Genomic DNA, 25,351 nt, shown 5'->3' on the forward strand with positions numbered 1-25,351 from the left:
AGTACTGAGGGAGCGCTGCACTGTCAGAGGGTCAGTACTGAGGGAGCACTGCACTGTCAGAGGGTCAGTACTGAGGGAGCGCTGCACTGTCAGAGGGTCAGTACTGAGGGATCGCTGCATTGTCAGAGGGTCAGTACTGAGGGAGCACTGCACTGTCAGAGGGTCAGTACTGAGGGAGTGCTGCATTGTCAGAGGGTCAGTACTGAGGGAATGCCGCACTGTCAGAGGGTCAGTACTGAGGGAGCGCTGCACTGTCAGAGGGTCAGTACTGAGGGAGCGTTGCACTGTCAGAGGGTCAGTACTGAGGGAGCGCTGCACTGTCAGAGGTTCAGCAGTGAGGAAGTGCTGCACTATCAGAGGGACAGTAGTCAGGGAGTTCTGAACTGTCAGAGGGACAGTAGTGAGGGAGCATTGTCAGAACATCTGTATCCAGGGAATACTGCTCTGTGAGAGTGTGAGTACTGACAGAATTTCACACTGTCAGAGGTGCCATATTTCACATACTTTGTTAACTTGGAATCTCATCTGCCTTCTCAAGTGGAGATTAAAGAAACCCTGCTCTTTAATTTGAAGAAGAGCGGGGCTGGTCTCCCCAGTGTATTGGCAAATGTTTATTCCTCAAACAATATCATCCAAACAGATCACCTAGTCATTCTTGGGAGTTTGTGAGTGCAAATTATTATTGATTTGATTTGATTTATTATTGTCACATGTAACGAGATACAGTGAAAAATATTGTATTATGTGCTAACCAAACAAATCACTCCTTACCTAAGTACATCAGGGTAATAGAACAGAAAGCAGAATAGTGTTACTGCTACAGAGACAATGCAGAGAAAGATCAACTCTAATGTATGAGATGTCTGTTCATAAATCTGATAGCAACAGGGAACAAGCTGTTCTTGAATCTCATGGTATATGTTTTCAAACTTTTGTAGGATGTGCCTGATGGAAGAGGATGTAACTGGGGTGGGAGGGGTCTTTAATTATGTTGGCTGCTTTGCCAAGGCAATGGGAAGTGTAACTGGAATAAATGGAAGGAAAGGTGGTTTTCATGATGAATTTAATTGATTACACTTCAAAAAGTGTTTCATTGACTGACACATTTCAGGCCATTCTGAGCTAGCACTATCAAAAAGCAAGTTATTTTTTTCTTCGGTCTATCGTATTGTGTCTTGCCTTAAAACACGACTGCTCCACGATGAGCTGAAGCTCAGTTGATCAAGTTGTTAATCTGAAGGGAGTTTCTGCAGTTCCAGGCTTTTAGCACCAGGTCACGCTTTCAGGCTGGGGATATTGGGCAGGTTGAAGTTTAGCAATGTGGTGCTCATCTCCCTTATCTATCACATCACTGGAATTAAACCCAGAGAAAGGCAGATAGAGCATACAGCCTTCATCATGAGGAACAATCTGCTGGCAAATCATTCCCTGTCCCATCTACTCCTTCCGTTCACCATCACTGATGCCATAGCAAATTGGTATTCCACTGCAATTCATGCACAGATTCTGAGAATCCCTGACAAGACCAGCATTATTGCCCATTCCCAATTGCCTTTGAGAAGCATATTATTAAACCAGGTGGTTTTATATGATAATCTGACAGCTTCATGGTCACAATTGTGGTTATAACTTTGATTTCCTGATTTATATAATGAACTGAATTTAAGTTCTCCAGCTGCTGTGCTGGGATTTAAATTCCTAAACCCAATTCTTCAAAATATTAATCCTAAACGTAACCATGATCTTAAAAGAACTGGCACATTAGACAATTAAGGCATTGGCTTTAATGTTCAAAAATTTCCTAGATTCAGGAAGATTCCAAAAGATTGGACAATTAAGAACATAATTCCTTTATTCAAAAAAGGAGGGGGATAGAATGTAGGAAGTTACAGATCAAAGACCTTAATATTTGTCATATGGAAGATGCTACCAGCTGTTATTAAAGATGTTATAGCAGAGCACTCAGAAAAGTTCATGGCAATCAGGTAATGCCATTATGGTTTTGTAAAAGGGAAATCATACTTAATCAACTTATTGCTGATCTTTTAGGAACTAAAATGTGCTGTAGAAGAGGGGGAACTGGTGGATATAATGTATTTAGATTTCCAGAAGGCATTTGATAATGCACCACATTGTGGAAAATGAAAGCTCATGGTGTAGGGGTTAACATTTTGGCATGGATTGAAGATTGCCTGGCTGAGACAAAATACAGAATAGGCATAAATGGGCCATTTTTTGGTTGGTCCACAGCGGTCAGTAATGGAGCCTCAACTTTTTTTATGATTTATATAAATGACTTAGATGAAGAGAGTGAATGTATGGTTGTTAAATTTGCTAACAGCAAAAAGACACAACAGTCCAAAGACATGCAGGTTAGGTGTTTTGGCCATGCTGAAATTGTCCATGGTGTTCAGGGATATGTAGGCTAGATGGATTAGCCATGGTAAATGCAGGGTTACAGGGAAAGGATAGGGGTGTGGGTCTGGGTTGGATGCTCTTCAGAGGGTCAGTGCAGACTCGATGGGCCGAATGGTTTCCTTCCACATTATAGAGGTTCTATGATTTTACCAAAGCAAATTATGAGCAGGACTCTCAAAGTGCTATAGAGGTATGGACAGCTTAAGTGAATGGCCCAAGGTCTGGGAATAGTGTATCATATGGGAAAGCGAGATATGTGAATTTTGGCAGAAAGCTTAAAAAAAACATATTATCCAAATGAGAAAGATTTGTATGTCCTGGTGCATGAATTGAGTATACAGGTAATTAGGAAAACTAATTGAATGTTATTGTTTCTTGTGAAGGGGAGATTGAATACAAAAGTATGGAGTTTGTGCTTCAGTTATATATGACATTGATAAGACCACATCTGGATACTATATACAGTATTGGTCTCTTTATTTAAGGAAGAATATAAATGCATGGAAAGCAGTTCAGAGAAGGTTTACCAGCCTAATATCTGGAATGGGTGGATTGTTTTGTGAGAAAAGGTTGAACAGGCTAGGCCTGTATTGGATCTTAGAAAAATAAGAAGTGATTTAATTGAAACATGTAAGATCCTGAGGGATCTTGACAGGTTGAATGCAAAAAGAATGTTTCCTCTTGTGGAAAACTCTGGAACTAGGGCTCACTGTGTAAACATAAGGAATCACTTATAATTTTAAGGCAGATGCAGATAGATTCTTGATGAGTAAGAAGGTGAAACATTATCAGAATGTGGACTAATTAGATCAACCATGATCTTATTGAATGGCAGAGTAAGCTCAAATGGCCAACTCATCTATTCTGTGGTTAATTTGTATATTCATATGTTGTGGGAATTTGGTCAATTGGAAGCTTCAAACTGTGGGCAGATGATGCCAGTGAAAATGGAAAGCTTTATTCCTCTAATTGGTCTGTGTGCTTTAAACAACATTTAACCATCACAGTGTTAATATTGAGAGGCCCATTGTCTCATCTTTTGAACATAACAGTTTTAGTGTGTCCACCTCCTCTTTTTTATCCACCACTTCAAACTGTTCTCCATTTGCCCCTTCCTCTGCCACCCGTCACCCTGCTCCTCCTGTCCTTCCACCTCCTGTCATCTCACCTTCTCTCCCTCCTCTGTCTTCTCATTCCAATTCCTGTCCAGCCTCTTCCTGTCCCTCCACTCTCTGTCTCCTCTTCTATCTCCTCCACTGCCAACTTCTCTCTCTCTTCCCCTTCTCTTCTTCCTCCTCATCCTCTGGCTAATGACAATTTGTTACATTTCAGGTTCTCCAGGTCGCAAAGGGGATCATGGTGACCAAGGGACCCCAGGCCCAGCTGGAATGAAAGGATTGCCTGGAATTCCTGGTATACAGGGATCCCTGGGGGATGCAGGATTCCCCGGACCCCCTGGTCGTTTCGGACTGGATGGTTTGCCAGGTCTTGATGGCCTGAAAGGTAACATATAAGTAGAAATCATTTCAGCCAGTTCTACTGATTAAATACTAATAGCAACTTTCTGATAAACCAATCCCTCTGAATCAAAGAGTGTAAACGTCCAAGAAATAATGTCTTGTGTGCTTGCTGTGTAAACAAATGAACTGAATGTTCTTTTTTCAATGGAGATTAACTGGAGAACTCCAGCCTAGGTTGAGGACAGGTCTGTTACCCTATTTTCCCTTGTTACCTTTACTGGGGTAAACAACATACCCTCATACTAGGTATAGAAATTATATCCTCATTCTGTGACTATATGTCCATTCTGTGAACCACACTGGGGTATAACACTGTACCCACACTGAGGTATAACTCTATACCCAAGGATCTCTGACCCACTTGAAGTATTGCACTGTACACCATTCCGTGACCTAGATTAGGCTATAATAATACAGGCTGATTCGTGAACTCACAATATTGTTTAGCTCTGTATCTGTCCCCTTGTAATAACAATGTGGATGATGGCTAGTCTGCTGTCAGCTGGTTCTGAGCTCTGCAACTGACATAATGGCATTGCGTTCATTCATCCATAGAGTCATACAGCACGGAAACAGACCCTTTGGTCCAACCAGTCCATGCGAACCATAATCTGAAACTAAACTGGTCCCACCTGCCTGCGCTTGGCCCATATCCCTCCAAACATTTCTTATTCACGTACTTATCCAAATGTCTTTTAAATGTTGTAACTGTACCCACATCCACCATTTTATCTTCCTTTAGGTCTGAAAGGTTCACCAGGAATGGCGGGATTCCCCGGTGTTAAGGGAGTTAAAGGTCGACCCGGCCTCACAGGCTTGAAGGGGGATGCGGGATTCCCTGGAATTACAGGGAGCAATGGTCTGAGTGGAGTGAAGGGTATTAAAGGTAAGAGTCAGTCTACAACAGCATCCTTCCTCCGAGTTCGTGTTTGTGAGGCTTTTGAAAAACACCTTTACGACAAGGGAACAATCTCATCCCGAGTACTATTAAAGAAGCTGAGCCCCGATTGTACCTTTATGTATGGTATGTACCTATCGTGATTATAGATTGATGTCCAGCACTGGGAGAGCTGCAGTATCAGAGGTTTCATTACGCAGCTCAGATCTCAAACTGATAAGAAACTCACTTTCAAAACAAAATGTTGCAAAGTTCTGTCTGAAACATGACTAAAAAGCGCAACTAAGCTTCTTGTCTTCTTGAATCCTCTTTATCTGTGGTTCGTTGAGGTAATTCCATCGTCATACATTCAGTGCACAACTCACCAGGAAATCCGACAGATTCCTAGGACTTCCTATTTCCATTCAGTGAAATTCCTTATCTCCAATTCATACTCCCAGAATCCCAATACTCTGTTCCAGGGAATGCAGTCAGGAATGTTCAGCTTACTGTCTATATGCACAAATCTATCAGCATAGCCATCCTTAGCCAAGCAGAAAGCATTTGATGCATCAGTTTTGTTCAGGTTTTGTTAGATGCCAGTCTGATTTTCTCAACCTTTCCCCACCACAGACCTCAAAACAAAATATTGTTCTTTGGGTAATGGAAGGCTAGAGTGCCCAGTGGACCCAGACTAGGGTTTTAGAAGGATGCTAGGGGAGTTTGTGGGAAAGCAGGTGTAAAAGGGTGACAGAGGGGAGGATAAAAAATTTAGAATTATGTTCTACAAGAAACTAATTGTGTATATAGTAGAAGCACAGCTGCATCCTGTCAGATATTAAAGGAATCAAACTGATCCAATCTTCAGCTACATACATTGGGCACATACCAATCATGGACATGCCTCATCAGAAGCAAAGGCTTTGTGCCAATGACAGGTTGTTACAGAGTGACGCTGTCTTATTTTTGACCACAGGTGACCGTGGAGAGACTGGGCCTCCAGGACCACCTCCACCTATCGAACCTGCCATGATGGTGAGAGTGAAGGGGGAGAAGGGTGATGATGGTTTACCTGGGGAACCTGGATTTGTTGGTCCCAGAGGTAAGTACTGCTATAATATAAAAACTGAAACAAAAAAATGAATATTTGAGTTTGTTCTTTGATTTTTTGCCAGTTGCATATTGCCTCTGAAACGAGGTATAATCATATATCTTTCCTCATTGTTTAGAACACTTTCCCCAGTCTGTGTTGCTGTTTGATCGAATCTTGTCAAACATCTTGGGTGGACATGAGAATTTTTTTTGTACTCAGTGACTTGTTGGGCCTGGGAATGTACTGTGTGAAGGGGCAGTGAAAGTAGCTTCAGTCACTTTCGCAAGGAAGTTACAAAGCAAATAATTGCAGGACAATGGGGAAAGTTTGATTTGATTTATTATTGTTACATGTACCTAGGTACAGTGAAAAGTTTAGCTTTGCGTGCTGTACAGGCGGATCATACCATACAAAGTGCATTAGGGTAATAGAACGGAATGACGAATACAATGTTACACCTGCAGAGAAGGTACACAAACAATGAGATCAACATTAAATTTAAAATTTGAGAGGTCCATTCAGAAGTCTGATAACAGCGGGGAAGAAGCTGATCTTGAATCTGTTGGTAAGTGTGGTAAGAGCTTTTGTATCTTCTGCCCAATGGAAAAGGTTGGAAGAGATTATAAATGGGATGGGAGGGGTCTTTGATTCTGTTGGCTGCCTTCCTGAGGCAGCAGGAAGTGTAAATGGAGCGGGGGTGTGGCATAATTTGAATAGCTCTTTCAAAGACACAGCACAGGCACAATGGGCTAAATGGCCTGCATCAGTCTTTGATTCTGAGCTCTTTTTTGGACTTCAGAGAAGTGTAATTCTTTATACTCTCAGATTGGCAACACTGATTATATCCAAATTGACTGGTATGAAAGATACAGTGTGAATGAAATGGTTGTGTTTGGGACTGTGTCTTTAACTTAGAGTAAGAGAAAGGCAATCATATGATCTCGGAGATAGTAGGAACTGCCGATGCTGGAGAATCTGAGATAACAAGGTGTAGAGCTGGAGGAACACAGCAGGCCAAGCAGCATCAGAGGAGCAGGAAAGCTGACGTTTCGGGTCTGGACCCTTCAGAAAATTACGATCTATTGCCTAACAGCAAGGCTGGCTAATGTGGCTGAGTAAAGATTAAAGGAAGGCCTGGATTGTTTGCTGAAAAGGAAGTGTAGGTGTTCACATTTGGCATCAACAGTAGCAGCATCCATATTTACAGTGGCTTGACTGCTGGTCCCCAAAATCCCAGGAAGGTGTTGTATATATTGGGTTACTACCAAGATAAAAAAAACAGTTGGATAGACAATCCGATTTTATAGGTGGACAAAGGCCCCACGTGATTCACAACACCATGGAGTTGGGCTCTGAAGTGGGAAATGTTTCTAAAATGTCTCCTAAAATCTCAGACCCAGGTAATGGGACAGGATCTGAGAGAGTGGTCACAGTTGGAGGTTAAAAGTCTCAATGGTCTATCGCACTGAAATGTGGGTGGGGGTTTGTGCTTGGCTTAATAAGACCAACCTTGTGAGCATATGAAACAAGATTCATCTAGCTTACACACAAGATAATTTACAGCAAAAGCTCTTAGTGTGAAAAACAATTCTAGAGTAAAATGTTACTATATTGGGAATGAAAGCAACAGAATTAAACCCTCAGGAGCTAAAGATCAAATTGGATTTGTTCCAGGAGAACTGAATGACTACTTATGGGACAAGATAAACGATATCCTTGAAGTGGTTTTTCTTTCTCAGTTCTATTAAAAGTAAAAGGGGAACTCAAAGTCTGGACTTCTATGAGGTGCTGTAGGCCATCAACAGCAGCAGAACTGGACTCCAGACCAATCTGCAACATCAGGCCCAGCATATCCCCCACTCAACCATTACCATCAAGTCAGGGGATCGACTCTAGTTCAATGAAGAGTACAGGAGGACATGCCAGGAGCAGCACCAGACATATCTATCAATGAGGTGTCTGGTGAGGATACCAAACAGGACTACTTCCATGGCAACAGCATAAGCAGCAAGTATAGTGGATCACATCTAGGCTCTGCTGTCATGAATGTTCGTGGACAATTAAACAATTTGCTGCTTTTTAAACAACTAGGTCATTGGGAGAAGCTGGATAGGCTTGGACTTTTTGCACTGGAGCATAGAATGTTGAGGGGTGACCATATAGAGGTTTATTAAATCACGTGGGGTATAGATAAGGTGAATGGCAAAGGTCTTTTCTCTTGGGTTATGGATTTCAATACTAGGGAGCATATTTTTAAGGTGAGGGGGGCAAGATTTAGAAAAGACATGAGGTGCAACTTTTTTACTCAGAGAGTGGTTCATATGTGGAAAGAACATCCAGAGGAAGTGGTGAATGCGGGCACAGTTACAACATTTAAAAGACATTTGGATAAGTACATGAATAAGAAATGTTTGGAAGGATATGTGCCAAGTGCAGGCGGGTGGGACCAGTTTAGTTTGGGAAACTTGGTCAGCGTGGACTGGTTGGACCAAAGGATCTGTTTCTGTGCTGTATGACCCATGACGTTACACTGGAGGAGGGGATGCACAATCCTCAATAACGAAAGAGCCCAACACATCAGTGCAAAAGATAAGGCTGAAACATTTGCAGCAATCGTCAGCCAGAAGTGCTGAGTTAATTATCTATATCTGACTGTTATTAGTCTTCAGCCAATTTGATTCAGTCCATGTGATATCAAGAAACAATTGAAGGTATTGGATACTGCAAAGTCTAGTACTGAAGACTTGTGCTCCAGGACTTGCCACGCCCCTAGCCAAGCTGTTCCAGTATAGTTACAACACAGGCATCTACCTGACAATGTGGAAAATTGCCCAAGTATGTCCTGTACATAAAAAGCAGGACAAATCCAACCCAGCCAATTACTGCCCCTTCAGTCTACGCTCAAACATCTGTAAAGTGATGGAAGGTGTCATCAACAGCGCTATCAAGCAGCAACTGCACAGCAATAACCTGCTCAGTGACGCCCATTTTGGGTTCCACCAGAGCCACTCAGCTCCTGACCTCATTACAGCCTTGATTCAAACATGGACAAAAGAGCTGAATTCCAGAAGTGAGATTGAGAATAACAGCCCTTGACATCAAGGCTGCATTTGACTGAGTGTGGCATCAAGGGGCATGAGAAAAACTGAAATAAATGAGCATCAAGGAGCAAACTCTCCATGGTTAGAGTCATACCTGACACATAGGAAGATGGCTGTGGTTGTTGGAGGTCAGTCATCTCAGCTCCAGGATCTCACTGCAGGAGTCCCTCAGGTTAGTGTCCTAGGTCCAATAACTTTCTGTTGCTTCATCAATGACTTTCCATCCAACATAACGTCAAAAGTGGAGATATTCACCAATGATTGTACAATGTTCAGCAACATTTTCAACTCCTCAGATTCTGAAGCAGTCTATGTTCAAAAGCAACAGGGTCTGGCCAATATCCATGCTTGGGCTGACAAGTGGCAACTAATATTCATGCCACAAAATAACAGGCATTGACCATCTCCAATAAGAGACAATCTAACCACTGCCCGTTGACATTAAGTAGTGCTACCATCACTGAATTCCCCCATTATCAACATCCTAGGGGGTTACCCATTGATCAGAAACTCAACTGGACACACCACATAAACGCAGTGGCTATAAGAGCTGGTCAGAGGCAAGGAATACTACAGCAAGTAACTCACCTCCTGTCTGCCCAGAGCCTGACCACCATCTACAAGGCACAAGTCAGGAATGTGATGGAATACTCCCCATTTGCCTGGATGGGTGCAGCCCCAACAACACTCAAGAATCTTGACGCCATCAAAAACAAAGCAGCCCACTTGATTGGCACTGTATCCACAAGCATTCACTCCCTCCACCACCGACGCTCAGTAGCAGCAGTGTGTCCTATCTACAAGATGCACTGCAGAAATTCACCAAAGATCCTAATACAGCACCTTCCAAAGCCACGGCCACTTACATCAAGAAGGCCAAGGGCAGCAGATACATGGAAACACCACCACCTGTAAGTTCCCCTCCAAGCCACTCATTATCCTGACTGGGAAATATATCGCCATTCCCTCAATGTCGCTGAGTCAAAATCCTGGAATTCGCTCCCTAATGGCATTGAGGGTCAACCCACAACAGGAGGACTGCAGTGGTTCAAGAAGGCAACTCAACACAACTTTCTCAAGGGCAATTAGGGAGGGCAATAATGCTGACCCAGCCAGTGATATCCAAGTCCCATGAGTGAATAAAAAGAAGGAAATTTCTGAAAGCATAAACTATGTTTAGTCATTGCTTTTAGCCGGGTTACTGGCATAAAAATCTTAAAACATGAAGTCTTGTTGTGAAATCTTTCAGTTATCAACTGGAAATTTGGATTTCTTTTAAAGGTTTTGCTTTCTCTGGAGATAATAACACTGGAATTCTTGTTTTTGTCATCCAAAATCTGTCATCTTAGATTTCTCTGCATTAAATTTAATCCAAAATCAACCTGCTCAACTCACTTACAACCTGTTTTACAGTTTACTGCTTTTTGCCAACTGTGGGGAGACTTTACTCTGCACAGGGACACCACCAGCAACAGCCTAGGGAGGGGTGGGGAGCAACTGTGGTCAAAGAAGGGTCACTGGGCATTAAGGGCAATCCTTGCAGCCCCACTGGGCTCCCCTGAGGGGCGTTCCACCAAGGCAATCACGCCATGAATTTTTAAAATTGTTCCTTCACCTACCTCCTGTACACTCAATGTCTCCTACGTTCCTCAGTAGTGCCCACCCCTCACAATACCCACCTCTCCTGATACCATCACTCCCAGTGGTACTGTTGAGGCTTCTGAGCTGCTGGCCTGTGATTGGACCAATAGCACAAACAGCCTGCCCACCATTCTTCATTGGGGAGCCAATTGGAAGGCTTCCTGTGGTTATATTGCCAGGCAGGTTCCTTAGCCCAGACTCCAGACGTACTTTTTATCCCCTGTCAGGGTCCCGGCAACCTCTGTAAAATCCAGCCCTTTGTTGCTAATTGAAACATTCCCAACTTCAATCCAGCTTCCGCATTACCCACGTCCAGAACTTTAGAAAAAAGTCGTGGTATTGTTTAAATACCTCAATGATTTCTCCCCTGGGTTTTTCCTCAGAGCAGTTTCTTGGATATTAATCTTCGATTCCTTGGGGACCCCAATCCTATCCTGGACAGTTAACAAAGCCTACCTTAAAGGGTAGGGTTTCTCAATTGCTCATTGAGCAACACTGGGAACTCTGATGAAAGCTCAGCCAGGCTGGGGTCCACACAGTTTGAGTGTTCTCCACTGCGTCCAGAAGCATAGGGACATTCCCTCACTGTCTCACAACTTGAGGGCAGTGGCCAGGTGAGGCCTGGTCTGTGGGAATTGGCTGCTAGCATTTAGGGTTAGGGTTAAAACCATGTTTTCTTTTTAAATATAACTGGGAGTAGGAAACCCAATACAGATAAACATTTAAAGTGATTATCGGTGCATGCAATGCTGTAAGGGACTGTGTGAGTTCATGTCTGTGCCAGTCACGTTATGTTTTAATGAACATGATTTATTTGCTGAAGAGTTGGCTTGCACCAAAACAACATGAAAAATGTTGTGTATGTACGACCTCAGATTGCTCCCTGGACGTTTTGTGTTCGGCCTCAATAACTCATTCATGGTCAACATGCTTTCTCCAGAGCTGTGGAATTCAGAGTCATAGAGTCCTACAGCACTGAAACAGACCCCTCGGTCCAACTAGTCCATGCTGACCATAATCCCAAACCAAACTGGTCCCACCTGCCCGCATTTGATCCATATCCCTCCAATCCTTTCCTATTCAAGTACCTATACAAATGTCTTTTAAACGTTGTAATTGTACCCACATCCACCACTTCCTTTGGAAGTTCATTCCTTGTAGCCTGAATCACCAGAACCTAGTATCCAAGTTCAGCAGGTCACAGGGAAGGCAAATGGTCCGTTGGGATTTATTTCAAAGGGAATGGAGGATAACAACAGGGAGGCCTTGCTAAAACTATATAAGGCTCAAACTACAAACGATACAAGACCACACTTGGAATATTGTGAACAGTTTTGTTCCATATATCTAAGGAAAGATATATTGGCACTGGAAGCAGCCCAGAGAAGGTTCAGCAGGCTGATACTAGGTATGGAGAGACTGTCTCAGAGGAGAGGTAGGCTAAGTTGGGCCTGTATTTTGTGAAGTTTAGAAGAATGAGAGGAGACCTTATTGAAACAGATAGGATTCTTAGGGGACTTGACAGGGTAGACACAGAAATGTTGTTTCCACCTGTTGGAGAATCTAGGACCAGAGGGCATAATCTCCCAGAGTAAGGAGTTGCCCAATTAGAATAGAGGCGAGGATTTTTTTTTCTTTCATAGGGTGGTCAGTCTGTGGATTCTTTACCACAGAGGGCTGTCAAGGCTGGGTTGTTAAGTAGTTTTAATGCCTAGATTGATTTTAAATCAGTAAGGGAATAAGGAGTTATGGCAAAAAGGCCAGAAAGTGGAGTTGAGAATTATCAGATTAGCCATGATCTCATTGAATGGTCGAACAGACTCGATGGGCTGAATGGCCCACTTCATTTCCTGTGCCTGATGATTTATCATTGTGGACAGCATAGCTCGCCTCACACATCCCTACTCCTCACATTACAAACACAGGATTCAGGAATAGATATAGGCCACTGGTTTACTCCGTAAGGCATCAGTTGGAATCATTGAACAATATGTTCAATACTGCATTCTTCAAAATGAACCTAGCACTCAGGAAGATGAAGTTTAGACATGCACCTTTAAAAATAATCATTCCAGTGATCTCTCGGCTATTCTACTAATTTGCATCCATCAGAAACTTGACCATTTTAGCTACGTGCCCGCTGACTAACAACAGCTCAAGTTTAAAATTCTGAAGATCAATTTTTAACCTCTAAAAGGTCACATCCCTCCCAATTTCTGCAATCTTCTCTGGCTCCACAGCCCTCTGAGATCTTTGCACTCCAAATTCTGGTATCTTGTGTATTGCAGTTATAATTACTCCACCGTTAGTGGCTGTGTCATCAGTAGTCCAAGTACTGAGCTTTCAAATTCCCTCCCCTAATCTCCCTGACTCTGGCATCTCCTTTTAAGGCACAATTTAAAACCTAACTCCTTGACCAAGCTTTTGCTTCCGTGTCCAAATATCTCCTCACGTAGCTCCGTGTGAAATTTTTGTCTGATTCATGTTCTTGGAACGTTTCTCCAAATTAAAGGTTCTATATGAACACAAGTTGTTATTGGTGTCCTTCTGCTCAGAGACCAAAGGAATTAGAAAACTTGAGAGCACAGTCAAGTTTGCTTCTGTTGCTTTTTTGGATCAGGGTCGAAGGGGATGCCAGGATATCCAGGACAGCAAGGACAGCCTGGTCTCCCCGGAACACCAGGACAACAGAAAGGATTTCCAGGAATTCCAGGTGTGCCAGGAGACCCTGGAAGCAAAGGGATGCCGGGATCTCCTGGACCTCCAGGCATTAGTGGTTTCCCTGGGATGTTTGGTGAGAAGGTGGGTTTGAAATAAATTGTTTGTGTGTCACCCGGATTTATTTACACAGGGTACAGATTTTGTTCCCAGTATCAAGAGCAGCTGAATAGCATGCATTCTCAGGAGAGACGCAGATTTCTGGCTTCATAGTGCCCTATAGAGGTCTGAGATCATAATCCAGAGTGACACTCCCAATGCAGTGCTTAAGGAGTGCTGCACTGTCAGAGGGTCAGTACTGAGGGAGTGCTGCACTGTCAGAGGGTCACCACTGGGGGAGTGCTGCACTGTCAGAGGGTCAGTACTGAGGGAGCGCTGCACTGTCATAGGTTCAGTGCTGAGGGAGCGCTGCACTGTCAGAGGGTCAGTGCTGAGGGAGCGCTGCACTGTCAGAGGGTCAGTACTGAGGGAGTGCTGCACTGTCAGAGGGTCAGTACTGAAGGAGCGCTGCGCTGTCAGAGGGTCAGTACTGAGGGGAGCGCTGCACTGTCAGAGGGTCAGTACTGAAGGAGCGCTGCGCTGTCAGAGGGTCAGTACTGAGGGAGTGCTGCACTGTCATTGAGTCAGTACTGAGGGAGTCCTGCGCTGTCAGAGGGTCAGTACTGAGGGAGTGCTGCACTGTCAGTGAGTCAGTATTGAGGGTGTGCTGCACTGTCAGAGGATCAGTACTGAGGGAGTCCTGCGCTGTCAGAGGGTCAGTACTGAGGGTGCGCTGCACTGTCAGAGGGTCAGTACTGAGGGAGCGCTGCACTGTCAGAGGGTCAGTACTGAGGGAGCGCTGCACTGTCAGAGGGTCAGTACTGAGGGAGCGCTGCATTGTCAGAGGGTCAGTACTGAGGGAGCGCTGCATTGTCAGAGGGTCAGTACTGAGGGAGTCCTGCGCTGTCAGAGGGTCAGTACTGAGGGAGTGCTGTGCTGTCAGAGGGTCAGTACTGAGGGAGCGCTGCATTGTCAGAGGGTCAGTGCTGAGGGAGTGCTGCATTGTCAGAGGGTCAGTACTGAGGGAGCGCTGCATTGTCAGAGGGTCAGTACTGAGGGAGTCCTGCACTGTCAGAGGGTCAGTACTGAGGGAGTGCTGTGCTGTCAGAGGGTCAGTACTGAGGGAGCGCTGCACTGTCAGAGGGTCAGTGCTGAGGGAGTGCTGCATTGTCAGAGGGTCAGTCGTGAGGGAGCGCTGCATTGTCAGAGGGTCAGTACTGAGGGAGAGCTGCACTGTCAGAGGGTCAGTACTGAGGGAGAACTGCACTGTCAGAGGGTCAGTACTGAGGGAGCGCTGTACTGTCAGAGGGTCAGTGCTGGGGGAGCGCTGCACTGTCAGAGGGTCAGCACTAGGGGAGCGCTGCGCTGTCAGAGGGTCAGTACTGAGAGAATGCTGCATTGTCAGAGGGTCAGTGGTGAGGGAGCGCTGCACTGTTAGAAGTACAATCTGTTGGATGAAATATTTAAACAAAGCTCTGTCTGCTGTCTAAGGTGCCTTGAGATGAACAGACTACCAACAATAAACACAAATAGGTGGTACATTGCCAGCAGCCTGATCCATGAAGTGCAGGAGTTCTTACTGTATTCAGGGTCAATTTCAACCAAGGGCAGACAGAAACTTACTATCCAGACAGTCTGGCATTGCTGTTAGTGGGAGCTTGCTGTGCACAAATTGCCTCCTGTTATCCTACAACAGCAATTCCACTTCTAAAGTTACTCCTTGATTGTGAAGTGTTCTGACACGTGCTAATATGAGTGGTTCTATTGAGTTGCAAGTCTCCTTTGTTAATTTGCGATCATTCCATTACAGGGTGTCTCGGGAAATATCGGCCTGCCTGGAGCTCTCGGTCTCCCGGGCACACCTGGATTGAAAGGTGAGTGAAAGTGAGACAAATTCCAGTAACTCGGATAGATTTAGACTCAGTTCTCCCTGAGAAATGTGAGCAACGTTCTCAAATCAGTGTTGGGTTTTTTGGTGACAGTCTCAATCTCAATCTGGTGATCGGGGGCTGATCTCACTGAGCTGTTTCAGATGATGAAGGAGTTGATCAGGCAGATTGCTTCTGAGAGACGGAATCCAGAATAAGGGGGCGTTCGGGGATGATATTTGGAGACATTTCCTCGCACCAATGATGTACCTGATGGGCTGAATGGCCTACTCCTGCCCCTATTTTCAATGCTACTTTATTTCTGCAAAGAAAGGGGAAACCTAAAATTAAAATAGAAAATAGATGAAAATACTCAACAGGTCATGCAGCATCTGTGAAGAGGAATATTAAGTTCATCTTCAGGATGAATTGTCCTGTATCTTAAGTTTGAGTTCACCAAATCAAGCCATTTCAGCTCTTCATCCAATCAGGAGCCATGTCACTGAAGTCTCTGCTGATGCTGCTGGCCAATCAGAGGCTGGCAGCCACTGGGACATGGAGACCACAGTGAGAGTCCCAGCTGGGAAGGGCTGTGATGTTGTGCAGGTAAGTTTTTTTTTAAAGGAGCAGGTTCTCTGGTGAAGGGTCTAGGCCCGAAACGTCAGCCTCTCTGCTCCTGTGATGCTGCTTGGCCTGCTGTGTTCATCCAGCCCTGCACCTTGTTGTCTCGGATTCTCCAGCATCTGCAGTTCCTACTATCTCTGGTTCTCTGGTTGCAGTCTTTCAGTGAGATGGGGAGACAAGGCAGGGGGGTGGCTTCATTGTCCCTTCCTTGCCCATTATTGGCCCCAGACTGGGGCATACAAACATACAAAATAGGACCGGGAGCAGCTCATTTGGTCCCTCAGGCCTTCTCTGTCAGTTAATATGATCGTGGTCGATCTGACTGTAACCTCAGATCTGTATTTCCACACAATCTGATAATCATTCAGCCCCTTGTTCAACAAGAATTTATACGCCTCTGTCTTATAAATATTCAAGGACCCTGCTTCTTCTACCTTTACAGGGAGATAGTTGCAAAGACCCACGACCCTCAGACAGAAAAGAAATTCACTTAACCTCTCTTTTAAATATGGGCAATCCCTGATTTTCAAACAGTGTCACTGAGTTCTAGACTTTCCCACTTGTCTGGCGATTGTGATTTTCCATGGTTCCTTCTTCCCTTTCATTTCCTGATCTATCATTGTTTCTGGCATGTGACTAGTATCCTCTCTCTTAAGACTGATGCAAAGTACCTGGCAAATGGAGGGCACCCTGCTATCCTGCAACCAGATAGCCCCTGGTTTTCCTGATGGGAAAACAGCTAATTTTCTGATTTACCGGGACAGCAGGTACTCGCTAGTGGTGAGTTCAGGCCCTTAAGCAGCTCTAATTGATCTCTTCAGAGTTTTCATAGGCACCAGATCAAAAAGGACCTTTCTCCCAGAATTTATTTGCTGAGGTGGAAAGGGTACTCGTATCTCTGCTGGGCAAAATAGCCCAATTATTTGCTGTTCTCTCCACTTCCCTCTCCAACTCCAAGGAGAGGAAAATCAATCCCATAATTTCAGGTCACTAAAATGAGGGTAGCACAGTGGCTCAGTGGTTAACACTGCTGCCTCACAGCACCAAGGTCTGGGGGTCAATTCCAGCTTCAGGCAGCAGTCCATGTGGAATTTGCATGTTCTCCCCGTGGATTTCCTCTGGGTGCTCTGGTTTCCTTCCACAATCCAAAGATATGCAGGTTAGGGTGGATTGGCCATGCTAAATTGCCCCTAGAGTTCAGGGATGTGTTGGTTAGGTGGATTAGCCATGGGAAATGTAGGATTACAGGAATAGGGTAGGGAGTGAGTCTGCGTGGGGTGCTCTTTGGAGGGTTGGTGTGGACTTGATGGGCCGAATGGCCTGCTTCCACACTATAGGGATTCTACGACCTCCACCAGAACCCTCAACCAAAAAGCCTTTGAAATTGGTGATCAGTTGAAAATGTCTAAACTGAGAATGATAGATTTTTAACAAACACAGAGAATACTGGAGTAACCCAGCAGGTCTGGCAGCATCTGTGAAGGTAAAAACAGAGCTAACGTTTCGGGTCTGGTGACCCTTTCTCGGAACTGAAAAGTGGGTTGTTAATTGTGGGAAGTTGACGATGAATTACAAACTAAATGGGTATGTTAAACGGGTGTAATTACTCTTGTTTCAGTGTAAAGTGTGCAAGTGTTTCACTCTTTGACACAGCACTATTGTTACATGCCTTGCCACAGGTGAACTAGGAGATACAATGAACATTCCAGGACGTCCCGGTTACAAGGGCAAATATGGAGATCTGGGATTGAAAGGTCAGTGTTTTGCCATTGTCTTAACTCAATCAGATAGTGTCCATGTTTATTCTGGGTCCTACGTTAACCCTGTGCATTACATTTCAGGAGCATCGGGTCCCCCTGGTCTACCAGGCACACGTGGACCTCCAGGAGAACCAGGCATTGAGGGGATGAAAGGATCTCCAGGTGATCAGGGGCTCACAGGTAAACAAGGTGAGTATCCTGCTCTGAATCCTCATGGCCTGAGTACCAAGGACCAGGAGACAATATTATTCTGTTTACTCACCTGAGTGTTCATGATTTCTATATAATCACCTAAGAATCAAAGATGCTGTTTGGTTAATTTTAATTCACCCATCCATTAAAAACAATCTTTTACCTGACAATAACTCCAGGGTTTGTGTCCCCATTTAGTGCAAGTGTTGAACATTCTCAGTGTCAATTTCAGCCCTCCCAATGTCAGTCAGCATTACCAAGAGGCAGAATCTCTATAGTGTGGAAGCAGGCCATTCAGCTCATCAAGTCCACACCAACCCTCTGAAGAGCATCCCACCCAGACCCACGCCCTACCCTATCCCTGCATTTCCCATGGCTAATCCACCTTACCTTCACACCTTTGGACTGTGGGAGGAAACCCATGCAGACACGGGGAGAATGTGCAAACTCCACACAGACAGTTGCCTACGGGTGGAATCAAACCCAGGGCCTGGTGCTGTGAGGCAACAGTGCTAACCACTGTGCCGCTCCAAGACAGTGACAAGCTATCGTTGAGGAGCAAATCAGGAGTGTGAGAGTGTGTTCTCTCTGTTTCAGGTATGGTGTTTAAAATTGTGGCCTATGTGTGGAAAGGCAGATGTTGCTGATTCCTCTCTCAGTCACATTTCCACATTCAACAACTCAGCTTCAGGACAGTGACCTGGAACATGCAGCAAATACAGTGCCTTCTCTCGTCTCCACCCCATCTCCTTCCCCACCTCGTCCCTCCTCCCCCTCCCATCTCCCTTCCGTGATTTCATCCCTCCCCTCACCGTGCTACATTAATGCAGGTTGTTGGACAGCAGGAGACGAGGAACAGCACCTCGCAAAATCTTCCCCATCCTCCTACTTTACCAGAACTGTAAGATGCAATTTTTTTTTTTCAGAAATAGTAAAGGTTTCTCACCCAGGTGTGAGGTAAAGAAGGAATCTGCATTTCTGTAGTGGCTCCATGCCCTCAGAATTCCTAAAGTGTTTCTCAGCAAATCGTAGCCTCTGTAGCAAACACAATGAAACAAAACGAGTGTTGCATACCAGGCAGGCTGGCCAAGAAAAGAGCTGGCAAATTAATATTACCCATTGCTGCTTCTGACAAAGCTTCCTCCTCCCTCACCCGCAACTGAGTCTTTGTGCATTTTCAGATGGAACTGATGCTTTGGTTGCTTTGACTGACAGGCTCCCCTGGTTACCCTGGGTTAGTGGGCGACAGAGGATCACGAGGTCCCACCGGCTCACCTGGTCCGAAGGGGTACATGGGATTTCCAGGATATCAAGGATCTACAGGTAAATAAATGTGTCAAGGCACGACCATAATCACATGCATCTGATGTAAAGCATGCTCAAGATTCTATAGAAAACACTGGGGTGGATTAAAGCTGTCCACAGTGAATTAGAGGGAGCAACACGACTACAATATTTTTTTTTGTTCAGCACTGCCATCGAGAGGAATTCCACATCAGGGCAGCCCAATGTGAAAATGTAACCTAATATTACCCATGGATCCTAGAGTAAGTTTGGAGTAACTGGGTGCAGAGTCTCACTCTGCTGGAGCGGCGGTTGGAGATTAAGCCGAGGTACGGCAACGTAGCGATATCCAGAGAACGGGAGTTCAAATCCCACACTGGGTTTGTTGTAGATATTGAATTCAGTTTAACAATCTGGAAATATAAACACGGTCTCAGTAAAAGTCAAAAATGAAACTAGCAGGTTATCAGAAGAACCCAGCTGATTCATTCATTTACCTTAGGGTCTCTGGGTTATGTCCTGGCCCATAAATGTTTCCAGACCCACAGCAATGTGGTTGACTCTTAACTATCCTCTGAAATGGTTTCAGAAGACCAATGAGGATCAGGGAAGTAAACACGTGGCTAAAAGAGTGGTGTGGGAAAGAGGGTTTCCTTTTCATGGGGCACTGGCATCAGTTCTGGGACAGGAGGGATCTATACCGCTGGGATGGACTCCACCTGAACAGGGCCGGGTCCAGTGTTCTGGTGAAAAGGGTAAATAGGGTGGTCAATAGGACTTTAAACTAGTAAGTAGGGGGTAAGGGAGATATGAGTGTAGAGGAAGAATAACAATTAATGTAAGGCAAAGCAGCAGGTTAGCAGGTGACGAGGAAGCTTCAACTCCATGGAAAATTAGGAAAAAAGTTAAAGGGAAGGAGAACTCAAGAGCTGTTAGTAATGGAGATAATAGGACCCAAAAAGAAGGTGCAAAAACTGGCATAAGGGCACTTTATCTGAATGCTTGGAGCATTCGAAACAAGGTGGATGAGTTGATGGCGCAAATCATGGCAAATGGGTATGATTTAGTGGCCATTACAGAGACATGGTTACAGGATGGTCATGACTGGGAGTTAAATATCCAGGGGTATCAAACTGTTCGGAAGGACAGACAGGAAGATAAGGGAGGTGGTGTCGCTCTGGTTTTTAAGGATGATATCAGGGCGGCAGTGAGAGATGATATAGGTTCTACTGAACAAAACATTGAATCCATTTGGGTGGAAATTAGGAATAGCAGGGAGAAGAAGTCACTGATAGGTGTGTCTATAGGCCACCAAATAATGACATCGTGGTGGGGCGGGCAATAAACAGAGAAATAGCTAATGCATGTAAAAATGGTACAGCAATTATCATGGGGGATTTTAATCTACATATCGATTGGTCAAACCAGGTCGGTCATGGCAGCCTTGAGGAGGGGTTCATAGAATGCATCCGCGATAATTTCCTTGAACAATATGTAATGGAACCTACGAGGGAGCAAGCTATCCTAGATATACTCCTGTGTAATGAGACAGGAATAATTAATGATCTCACAGTTAGGGATCCTCTCGGAAGGAGCGATCACAGTATGGTCGAATTTAAAATACAGATGGAGCGTGAGAAGGTTAAATCCACTACCAATGTCCTGTGCTTAAACAAAGGAGACTACGAAGGAATGAGGGAGGAGTTAGCTAAGGTAGAATGGGAGCAAAAACTTTACGGTGGGTCAATTGAGGAACACTGGAGGACTTTCAAAACGATTTTTCACAGTGCTCAGCAGAAGTATATTCCAGTGATAAGGAAGAACTGTAGGAAAAGACAGAGCCAGCCAGGGATGTCTAAGGAAATAAAGGAAAGTATCAGATTGAAAAAAATCACATACAAAAAAGCAAAGATTAGTGGGAAACGAGTAGACTGGGAAATCTTTAAAGGCCAACAGAAAGCCACAAAAAAAAAGTTATAAAGAAAAGTAAGATAGATTATGAGAGTAAACTAGCTCAGAATATAAAAACAGGCAGCAAAAGTTTCTATAAATATGTAAATGGTAAAAGAGTGGCGAAGGTAAACATTGGTCCTTTAGAGGATGAGAAGGCCAATTTAATAACTGGGAATGAGGATATAGCCGAGACATTACACAGTTATTTCGTGTCGGTCTTCAGGGAAGACACAAATAACATGCCGAAAACTAATGGCAAGAAGGTTATAGCAGGCGAGGACCTAGAAATTATCATTATCACTAAGGAGGCAGTGCTGGGCAAGCTAATGGGGCTAAAGGTAGACAAGTCTCCTGGCCCTGATGAAATGCATCCCAGGGTACTAAAAGAGGTGATGGAGGAAATAGCAAATACACTAGTAATTATTTACCAAAATTCACTGGACTCTGGGGTGGTTCCCGCAGATTGGAAAACAGCCAATGTGATGCCACTGTTTGAAAAAGGAAGTAGACAAAAAGCAGGTAACTATAGGCCAGTTAGCTTAACTTCGGTAGTGGGGAAAATGCTTGAATCTATCATTAAGGAAGAAATAGCAAGACATCTGGATATAAATTGTCCCATTGGAAACACCCAGCATGGGTTCATGAAGGGTAGGTCATGTTTAACTAATTTGGTGGAATTCTTTGAGGACATTACTTGCATGGTGGACAATGGGGACCCTGTGGATGTAGTGTATCTGGATTTCCAGAAGGCATTTGACAAGGTGCCACACCAAAGGCTGCTACATAAGATAAAGTTGCATAGTATTACAGGTAATGTATTGGTATGGATAGAGGATTGGTTGACCAGTAGAAAGCAAAGAGTAGGGGTAAATGAGTGTTTTTCTGGTTGGCGGTCAGTGGCTAGTGGTGTGCCTCAGGGATCAGTGTTGGGACCGCAATTGTTTACAATTTACATAGACGATTTGGAGTTGGGGACTAAGTGTGGTGTGTCAAAATTTGCAGATGACACGAGGTGAGTGTAGAGCAAAGTGTGCAGAAGACACTGAAAGTCTGCAGAGGGATATAGATAGTCTAAGTGAGTGGGCAAAGGTCTGGCAGATGGAGTACAATGTTGATAAGTGTGAGGTCATCCATTTTGGTAGGAATAACAGCAAAATGGACTATGTTTTAAATGGTAAAAAATTGCAGCACGCTGCTGTGCAGAGGGACTTGGGTGTCCTTGTGCATGAATCGCTAAAAGTAGGATTGCAGGTGCAGCAGGTGATTAAAAAGGCAAATGGAATTTTGTCTGCCATTGCTCGAGGGATGGAGTTTAAAAACAGGGAGGCTATGCTGCAGCTGTATAGGGTCCTGGTGAGGCCACACCTGGAGTACTGTGTGCAGTTTTGGTCTCCTTACTTGAGAAGAGATATACTAGCACTGGAGGGGGTGCAGAGGAGATTCACTCGGTTGATTCCAGAGTTGAGAGGGTTGGATTATGAGGAGAGACTGAGTAGACTGGGATTATACTCATTGGAATTCAGAAGAATGAGGGGAGATCTTATAGAAACATATAAGATTATGAAGGGAATAGATAAGGTGGAGGCAGGGAGGTTGTTTCCGCTAGCAGGTGAAACTAGGACTAGAGGGCATCGCCTCAAAATAAAGCGAAGCAGATGTAGGACTGAGGTCAGGAGGAACTTCTTCACCCAAAGGGTTGTGAATCTGTGGAATTCCCTGCCCAGTGAAGCGGTTGAAGCTACCTCGCTGAATGTTTTTAAGGCAAGGCTCGATAAATTTTTGAACAGTAAAGGAATTAAAGGTTATGGTGAGTGGGCGGGTAAATGGAGCTGAGTCTCAAAAAGATCAGCCATGATCTTATTAAATGGCGGGGCAGGCTCGAGGGACCAGATGGCCTACTCCTGCTCCTAGTTCTTATGTTCTTATGAATAGTGTAACTCCCCAACATGGTCTGCACCAGTTCAAGAAGGCAGCTTGTCACCACATATTTGAGGGCATTAGGGATGGGTAATAAACACTGAGCTACCCCTGGTGCCCACATCCCCTGAGAGGATGACAAAATAATTACCCAAGTCCCAGAAAGCAATAAAAAGAAAGCTGATTTTCCTCTTGAGTTTTAAAGCTGCAAAACTCTAGTGCATAGTCTCCCCAGTCAATTCTCTAGGTGCTCACTTCTGGCCAATAAAACTCCTCACGGGGAACAGTTTCAAAGCTTCATGGACCCACTAACTCTTATCATTTTTACGTTAAGTTCAAATTGCAGTTTAATTTTCCTTTAAAGCAGAGCCACGTTCCAATGTTAGCTGGAGCTGGTCTTCCCAGGGATGAGCCTTGCTAACTCTGAGCTAGACACATAGCCAGACAGACAGATAGTGAGAAATGTTTACCCTTGGTCACACCCCAGACAATGGCTCCTGGGTAGGCCTGAATCGTATTCTGAATCCTGGATCTGAATTGCCAAATTATCCCAGCAGTATGGAATTATCTATCAAATGCAGAATTCACCAACTTGATTCATCCCATCCCATTATAACCATTGCATTATACAGAACAGAAGGAGGCCATTCAGCCCGTTTTGTCTGTGTCAGCACTATGAAAGCGTTATCCAATAAAAAAGAAGTTTTCAGTAGTTTTTCCTTGGGATAAATAACCTTATCCCGTGCATCAATATCACTTTGATATTGCATCCAGTCCCTTATTTACCATGATTTTCACATCATACTTGTCAACGTGATGCAATAATGTCCTGATTGGGCAAGTTCCAAATCCAATAACTTCCAAAAAACATTTGCTTTATCACATTCCATGTCCAATTTCATTTGAGTTTTTTACACCTATTACTGATAGTTCAGATTCTGCAATTTTGTAATTATTCCTGATTAACCTCAGTGATTGTGCCCTTATGGTTTGATTATCATGTTAGAGAATTACTATATTCCCCCTGCAGCCTATGAATTTTCCTTGGCCCTTCTACTCATTTTGACCCTTTTCTTTTTTTAAGTAGTACATTAAATCCCTAGGATTAAAGTTTATCTCTGATAGAACAAATTTCACAGATTTCTGCCTTGATGAATGCCCTTTTTCCGTGCTTTCAAGTGTGCAGAAGAGTTGAAATTAATAGTGGTTCTTGGAAGGCCATGAGATAATCATTCACTGCCAAAAGCATTTGTAGATTTTTCCCATGAACCTACTAATACCAAATCTAACCCTCAATCTTTTGAAGCAAATTCTTTGCATGGACAGGGTGGATGTTATTTAATAATTTTGAAGATTTATAAAGCAACACATTAATAATTGAGATAACAAGATGTACAGCTAGATGAACACAGCAGGCCAAGCAGCATCAGAGGAGCAGGAAGGCTGACGTTTCGGGCCTAGACCCTTCTTCAGAAAATAATTCATTAATAATTGTGTGATTTCTTTCACAATGCAAATTACTGCTTGTTGAGTTCAGCAGTACAGTGTTTATCTTCTCACACACACCCCTTAATTTGTCATGCTCAAAATCCGCTCCACCAGCCAACTTCATTGTCAGTTCACAATTTAGCAGGGACCCTGCAGTCCAGTGGCTATCCATGTATCTACGATCTTATTCACAATGATTCTTTTGATTTTACTGTGTGTTATTAGAGAGAGTCTGAATTTTGTTTATGAAATTATGAATTGTATTTGTCATCTGCCACCCTTGCATTCTTTGGAGGATAGTTAATGTGTGACTAGAGAGATGACCAAATTATCAGTGTAAATTTGAAGAAAATGTAAATTCCAATAACCTGATGCCATTAGCACTACTTTAATATTTAACAATGTGATTAGAGATGTTGAGTTTTTTTTGGATGATGCAAGAATGTCCTGATTGGATAAACTTTGGCTTTCCAAGGACAATTGCTTTGTTGTGTTCCGTGACCAATTTCACCTGAGCCTCTCTCACTGATGGTTTGCTCTCAGCAGTAAGATTGTCTCACTTGATGTGGGAGTATACAACATCTGTACTGATACAATGGCTTTAGGGTGGCACCTATCCTAGGAGGGCTGAATTAAGCGGGGTAGACTCATGACCTGAACTAGTCTGCACCTTTATTCTGTTTTGACAAAAATTGAGAACATGTAGTGATTGGAACAGGTGATCTCATTGAATGAGTTCCCTAATTAGGGTTGTTAACCCTGGGAATATCAGGGAGCCATGGCTGACACATATAAACAGGAGTCTTCACCCCTCCAATTCTATTTTGATTTGATCCCTACCAACCCCCTCACTTTTTC

At 44.0% G+C, this 25,351-nt stretch overlaps 1 protein-coding gene across 1 annotated transcript in view; it reads left to right on the plus strand.

Moving 5' to 3' along the window:
- LOC109924279 (collagen alpha-2(IV) chain-like) overlaps window positions 1–25,351 on the plus strand; it is a 55,861-nt gene that overhangs the window by 15,230 nt on the left and 15,280 nt on the right. The window contains exons 10-17 of the mRNA XM_048598417.1: window positions 3,751–3,921; window positions 4,681–4,824; window positions 5,792–5,917; window positions 13,271–13,452; window positions 15,218–15,281; window positions 17,579–17,653; window positions 17,741–17,848; window positions 19,067–19,174. Of these exons, the coding sequence (XP_048454374.1) occupies window positions 3,751–3,921; window positions 4,681–4,824; window positions 5,792–5,917; window positions 13,271–13,452; window positions 15,218–15,281; window positions 17,579–17,653; window positions 17,741–17,848; window positions 19,067–19,174 (978 nt within the window). The remainder of the gene's footprint in view (window positions 1–3,750; window positions 3,922–4,680; window positions 4,825–5,791; window positions 5,918–13,270; window positions 13,453–15,217; window positions 15,282–17,578; window positions 17,654–17,740; window positions 17,849–19,066; window positions 19,175–25,351) is intronic.

The sequence above is a fragment of the Rhincodon typus genome, chromosome 6, assembly GCF_021869965.1.
Source record: "Rhincodon typus isolate 14 chromosome 6, sRhiTyp1.1, whole genome shotgun sequence".
Lineage (NCBI taxonomy): Eukaryota > Metazoa > Chordata > Chondrichthyes > Orectolobiformes > Rhincodontidae > Rhincodon > Rhincodon typus.